General features: G+C 37.7%; 1 protein-coding gene across 3 annotated transcripts in view; it reads right to left on the bottom strand.

The window, feature by feature from the left end:
- Positions 1 to 1,968: 1,968 nt before the first annotated feature.
- LOC117290354 (WSC domain-containing protein 2-like) overlaps positions 1,969 to 7,535 on the bottom strand; it is a 63,621-nt gene continuing 58,054 nt past the window's right edge. For all 3 annotated transcript variants that reach the window (XM_033771703.1, XM_033771702.1, XM_033771704.1), the window contains exon 9: positions 1,969 to 7,313. In XM_033771703.1, coding sequence (XP_033627594.1) covers positions 6,946 to 7,313 — 368 coding nt within the window. In that variant the 3' untranslated portion in view covers positions 1,969 to 6,945. The remainder of the gene's footprint in view (positions 7,314 to 7,535) is intronic.

Genomic DNA, 7,535 nt, shown 5'->3' with positions numbered 1-7,535 from the left:
CATTGTTTGGGTGTCTACAATACCTTGTCTGGAACTCATTGTTTGGGTGTCTACAGTACATTGTCTGGCACTCATAGTTTGGGTGTCTACAGTACATTGTCTGGCACTCATTGTTTGGGTGTCTACAATACATTGTCTGGCACTCATTGTTTGGGCGTGTACAATACATTGTCTGGCACTCATTGTTTGGGTGTCTACAATACATTGTCTGGCACTCATTGTTTGGGTGTGTACAATACATTGTCTGGCACTCATTGTTTGGGTGTCTACAATACATTGTCTGGCACTCATAGTTTGGGTGTCTACAATACATTGTCTGGCACTCATTGTTTGGGTGTCTACAATACATTGTCTGGCATTCATTGTTTGGGTGTCTACAATACCTTGTCTGGCACTCACTGTGTGGGTGTCTACAATACCTTGTCTGGCACTCATAGTTTGGGTGTCTACAGTACATTGTCTGGCACTCATTGTTTGGGTGTCTACAATACCTTGTCTGGAACTCATTGTTTGGGTGTCTACAATACATTGTCTGGCACTCATTGTTTGGGTGTCTACAATACATTGTCTGGCACTCATTGTTTGGGTGTCTACAATACATTGTCTGGCACTCATAGTTTGGGTGTCTACAATACATTGTCTGGCACTCATTGTTTGGGTGTCTACAATACATTGTCTGGCACTCATAGTTTGGGTGTCTACAATACATTGTCTGGCACTCATTGTTTGGGTGTCTACAATACATTGTCTGGCACTCATTGTTTGGGTGTCTACAATACCTTGTCTGGCAATCACTGTTTGGGTGTCTACAATACATTGTCTGGCACTCACTGTGTGGGTGTCTACAATACATTGTCTGGCACTCATTGTTTGGGTGCCTACAATGCATTGTCTTGCACTCATTGTTTGGGTATCTACAATACATTGTCTTGCACTCATTGTTTGGGTATCTACAATACATTGTCTGGCACTCACTGTTTGGGTGTCTACAATACATTGTCTGGCACTCACTGTTTGGGTGTCTACAATACATTGTCTTGCACTCATTGTTTGGGTGTCTACAATACATTGTCTTACAGTGATTGTTTGGGTGACAAAAACTCCAATAATTGGACTCAAAGAAACCATTTTACTTGTCTGATTGGTATTTCAGGATTTGATATAATTGTTTATTTGCACATAATTTAAAACTTAATTTATGTCCTAAAAATTTTAATAAGTTAAATGTAACTTTATAAATTTAATTGATTTGCGAATGACAATACTCAATATATACACACAATAACCATTTGTTTGGTTTTTTTTTAAAAGAAGAAAACAATTACACATTATTTAAAACTACAAATTTGCATATCATTGCTAACAAAGACACAGGAGAACTAAAACCAAACCATATCAACAACATAGATCTAAGTTTGCATCATAAATTGTTTAATTTCCATAGATGGATGATTGCCCAGCAGTGTTTCAAATGGTTCCTTTCAAATCGTGGTTAACAAAAAATCTCTTGATCGAACCTGTATACCCAGTGTCCTGAAATAAGGGAATAAAATAGTAGCGACTCGTTCTTTCACGGCCGTTTAGAACCGGCAGGGTCTTGCCGTGTGATAAAGGCCCGAGCCGAAGGCATTCATAAATGCCTTATTGGTTAAAAGGCGTAATAATGTAAGAAACTCTGTAAAACTCATCTGTTTCTTTTGCTTAAGGTACATGTACAACGTCTATTTCCGACAGTTTCCGGCTCCGTTCGTGCGCATGCGCGTATAGTCTTGGTGCAACACGTTCTTGTTTTCTTTTCACACACAGCGCGGCCAACTCACCGACAGTACCCGCATCGCCCGTAACAAGAAACGTCTTGCACCAAGACTAGCGTGGAGTATCCGCTCACAACCGGTTATAAACACTGGTAATAATTAAAGGTTTAAACACCCCCACGTGACGCGCTCGCCACCAAAAGGAATAGCGAAACTGTCTGAGGTATTTATGAATGCAAGATAAAGTATAAGAAAAACACGACCAACCGAATAACATGTTTTTATCAAACATTGCATAAACACTTATATGTCTGCTACTCTCACAGGGTTTGTTTTGAACTAATGTGTTTCTTCAAAATACAACGGTTTGGTTAATAATACCAGCCCCTTTAATTATTGTAGCAATCCTTTGATAGCAAACCCCGTTCTAGAATGGCAATTTAACTTTTTAACGAGGTCCATTTTATAATCTATAATCATAATATTAAACGAAGCATCTCTAATTGCACCCATACTTTGAAAGTAATCGTAAATGCATGTAAAGAGACCATTGCTGAGCCGTTTGATGCACGTATGTTTTAAAGAGAATAACAGTTCCATTCTGTGATTACACAAGGGTGTCATTAGTGTGTATTTGGAAACCAACCATTATACCATCAGAATGCACCATTTCAAACATTATCAAACCTGAAGCACATTTAAATGGATTTACAGCTTAAAGTTTGGACTCCGAGAATTCGATGGCTCGGTACAAGGCCCACTTCCAGAGAGCTGTTTAAGCACAAAACGTAGCAAGGCCCAGCAACATTATGCTTACCAAATTAAGGTTACCAGCCAAAAATACCGTGTCATATATACAATGTGTGATTGGTGTTCTGATTGTTTCTGCTAAGCAGGAAATTGTTTGGCATAATTTTCTTCTGAAGCAGCTCTATGGAACTGGGCCCTCATATTATGTTTTTTTTCTTTCTTGCATGACAATCTTTTTAATTACAGACATCGGACGGTATTTTGTTAGAACGGCCATGAGTTTGTCTGAAGTAATGACGTCACGTTTGCGTCATCAAAATCAACTGTTTTACTGATTCTTGGTTGTGTAAACTGTTATAGACTTACTTGTATAAAGCCTGTTTTCTTCTGATACTAGAATTGCGAACGTCGGTCAAAGCAATCTGTCAACAACGTTAACTAAAATAAATTAAACTTGTCTGTTTTTCTTATTCCACTTCTCGAAATCATACCATCAGTTGAAGTATTTACGATCTTACACTAGATTATGGATTATTATTATTAGTGAACGTAATTTCACCTAGCATGAATCTTAAATCAAAAATCCATATACAAATACCAGTACTATCTAGGGGTTATTTTAAATTGACATTATGGAATACATGTTGCAACCCTACTGTACTCTACTTGATGAAATGCAATAATTACTCGAGTTGTAAGCTCTCTACGTAAACCATCAGCGTAATTGCTTAAACTCCCCCGAGTTATCCCGGTGGCTTCACGAACAGCTTATGTGGACTAGGCCATTCCCAATCCAGAGGGGAATATTCAATGTGTATTATGTTAATTTCAAATGTATATCCTCTTGGTCATTATTTGTTTTCAGCAAATAGCCTGCAAAAACCTGTGTGACCGGGCCTGTGTGACCGGGCCTGTGTGACCGGGCCTTTAGACAGAGTAAGTTTTTTGTAAGTCTGTGATCTTCACGACTTTATTTCTTCTTACCAATTCGGTATAGTTCCTTTAAACATACATCGTCTGTTTTGCCTGTTCCCTTCGGACCAACATGTCTTGAGTATTTCTAATTTAGTCAATCGAAAGTGAAATAAACTTAAAACACATATCGTCAGAACTACTGTGTTAACAGCTGACTTAGATGACACTGGTATTTCTAATAAAGCCGGTAATAAAGTTCGTGATGAAGCAAAGAATAAAAAATGTCATGCGCACAGAAAGTCCTGCTGATTAATAAACAGATGACCAGCCAAAAACTACTGTAGTGTTTGTTATTTGTGACTGGTCCCCTGTCATTTGAACTAAAAAAATATTTTTAAACTGGGGCCTTTCTTGTGATGACGTTATGGGAATTATGTCGTTTACTTTACCGAGATAAATGTGTATAACGAAACAGTTGTCATAATTATTTATCATTATTATGATCATTATTTATTACCTGGTTGTCAAGGGGCATGGTCACGTTGCCTTTACTAAAAAAAATAGCAAGTTTTTCTTTGTTAGTTTACCTTTTCAATAATTTCACCATTTTTAAGTAATAGTTATTTTAATTAAACCTTTATTTTATTTGATTGTTATAATTTAAATGTTATCCATAAAATGATCTAATTAAAAACTCGATGTTAATTACTACAATTGAATTATGCAAATATCAATTGAAAGACTGCTGGAAAAGTTCACAATTTTAAATACCACAAACTAAAATTTCAGCCTCAATATATGCATAGCATTTTCCTCGGTATCTTAAGATTATGCATCCAAGTATGATTAACGATACATATTTTAAAGTTCAGCAGTAGAACTACTTTTAACATGTATCGAATACTCTAAAGGTGCTCACGTTTTCGGTCAGCAAAATTCCCAGCTATACAAAGTATTTGAATTTGAATATAAAACTAATACTCAGCATGCTGAAGCATTGATGATAGATTGACAAATGTTTGGGAACAACCTCTCTTCCCAAATATTTCACACAATACAAACGAGGACACCAAACCTGTTGTAGTAGCTGCTGACATATTATTGTTTAAGTTTATGCTTAAGTTTCAGTAAGTATTGTTTAAAGCTTTGTATGGTGTGGATTAGGAAAAAACTATAAATAAATAATAAACCTGCAAATACAACCATGTAGAAATCTCTCTTTTGTGGAAGTGTTGGCTCTGAGCCGCTTAGTGTTGGCTCTGAGCCGCTTTGGTATCGACGCTTCGAACACCATACTCTGCTTGTCTTCAAGAAAAAATGTTTATGGAAACAAGAGTTAACTTCACTTATCACTTTTCTTTAAAGTCCAAAAACAAGCGAAATGTGATGCTTACATGATACCGTCTAAAGCCACTGATTGACACATGGGCTCTGACGGTCCGTGACTACAAGGTTGGTCCGTGTTCTTCGGTGATTTGACATTCAGGTACCACCCCACGTTTAGAACTAATCTTGATTTACGTCATCATGAAACTGATTTCAACGAATGTTGACATGCAAGACGTAGGCCATGCAAGAATGCCAACACATTTGTGGCACTGGGAACCAACAGTACAAGCAATGGAGGAATATTTATGACTATAATTTCAAAATGAACACACTTGGGAGTGGTATCAGCTTGTGTAAATGGAAAACTAAACTGTGGATCCCCGAAACTGTCGATATTAATATTTCCTTGCTCGTAAAATATTAAAAGAAAGATTGTCTCTTTTGTATTGGAGCAGACTGATGAAGTAGATCTGTGGCACTGGGAACTAACAGTTAGTAAGCAATCGATAAATATTTATGGCTATAGTTTCAAAATGAACACACTTGGGAGTGATGTGCAAGTAGAAAATGAAACTATTTAGCTCTGGAAACTGACAACTTTAATGAGTAAGATCATCTCTTTTGTATTGACGTATTGGAGAAGTAGGAATAGTAAACTTGCGGGTACAACCATGTGTAAATCTCTTTTGAGTGAGTGTTGGCTCTGAAAAGAGCCGGTTTGGTCTCGACGTTTCGAACAGTATACTCTGCTCGTCTTCAGGAGAAGGTCGAGGAAGTGAATTGTGACTGCAAGACATGTTTTGGTGGCGGGTTTTTGATCATAGAATCTTGAGAATATTAACCAGCCATTTGGTCAAGACTTAAAGTCATTCATTCAGATGGAATGTAATATTACGCAGCTGTAACATGGAATGGAAGAAATGTAAGACATAGTGATTTATTTGTAATGGAATGCTTTACAACTCTAGGAAATTGTACCCATTGAGGACCATGTGTTTAGTAGGATATCCGTTCCCTTTATGTTGCCCCCCAAAAAATATTGTGTTAAGGAAACGTTACGTACAGTATCAGATAGACAGATAGTGGTAAAAACCCTGGGATAAATTTGGTACCAAATAAGGTTGACATCATTCTTTGACTACAAATTAACACAAAATTAATACCATTTACATTTTCAGCAATTTTTGACGATTCAGAATTTATCTCTAGATTTTGTGAACTAAAGATAAAAAGAATCGTTGTCAAGTTTTTTCTATCACACACAATGAAATGTCTTAAAGAAAGTAATACGATAACCAAGCATTGTTACAACATCTTCGCATCTACTGGAAGTACTGTTTGAGAATAAGATGTCAACTCAGCGAGAAGCAATAGACGTAGAGCGAGAGAACAGGGGGTAAACCTGTGTTGCTCCAATACATGTAGCAATGAATGCGCAACTCTTTGTAGAACAAAGCACAAAACGGCTTCGCGTAGGTCCTGAATACCATCAATCGAAACGTTTGTTCCAATGGTAAGCATTTAATGTTGAATCAAAGCTTTACACACGCTACACACGGACGATATGTGTTGAATTGGAATACTTCTTGCAGTGTTAACATGGACTATGTACGACCACACCATAGCTTCCTGACACCACAACTAATCACTGTGTGTATTAAACCTTCCATTGGTGTAGCCTGAACATCTGACGTCACACTTCCAGACTCGTGAATTACGCCAGAGAGTGGCCTACAGCTTAGGTAAATCCCCGTCCATCTTCACCTTTCACCAACATTCATGCAGACAACCGCAAGTGCATTTGCCAAACGTCACCTCGGACCGACCAATCAAATCACAGATATAGAAAGCTCACGTCACTGCACGTTTATCCAATGCAATGATTGTATCCATACAAAACAATGGTTCTCAAGTACCTGTATTTGTTATCCTTGCGGATAAAGACAGGTTACCAGTCTACCATTGGTGCAGCTATATAGTTTGCTGTGCTGCAGTTGTTCTATACTGAGGCTTGGCGGGAAAGTTTGACACGGTTTCCATTCGTATCCAGTAGTGTCGCTGCAATAGTTAAACAACGCTGTCAAACCTTATCGTCACATCGGCACTCACTGCCGACTTACCATCATAAATATTGTTTTTATTCCACTGTTTATTAAATATTGTAAGAATATGTAAACATCACAATAGTGTGTTCCTCTCAGAGCTGTATTCTTGGGTCGTAATCCTTAGGAAGCCCAGTGCAGTTCCTGAGTTTAAGGGCCATGGAAACTGTCTTCAAAGATAGATCAACCATCTCTTTCATCTCCTCCGTATAAGGGTCGAAGGTAGAAGGAAGTTTTGGCTTGCCCGACCTCTTGAACTTTCCCAAGGGGCTGCTCAAGACACAAAGAAGTCTTTCTTCATCAACTGGGACTTTGAGAAACTTCACAATCCTTTTTAGATTATCGTAAAGGTTTGTTTGTAAGTCTTCGTAGTAAACCACGTGAACTCTTTTGCTGTACTGGATGAAATTCACGGCAGTGTTGGCCCAAGTTCTTGATTTTCCAGTTACAAAAGCTGTCCATTCTGCGGGGTAAATGCAATAGAATATAATTGAAAAAAAATTCCTTAATTCTTAAGAATATCAATAGTTTGATATATGAGAGGATTGCGTGTGAAGGAAACAAAATGGCAGACTTATAGCGCCTAACAGTAAACACACTCGAAATTTGCGTACGCTGTTGTATAATAGACGGTCGAATTAAAAACCAATACGAAATAGAAAAAAAACATGCGACCTTTTTCGTT

This window comes from Asterias rubens, chromosome 5 (genome assembly GCF_902459465.1).
Source record: "Asterias rubens chromosome 5, eAstRub1.3, whole genome shotgun sequence".
NCBI classification, from domain to species: Eukaryota; Metazoa; Echinodermata; class Asteroidea; order Forcipulatida; family Asteriidae; genus Asterias; species Asterias rubens.
This window is presented reverse-complemented; position numbering and strand designations above follow the sequence as displayed.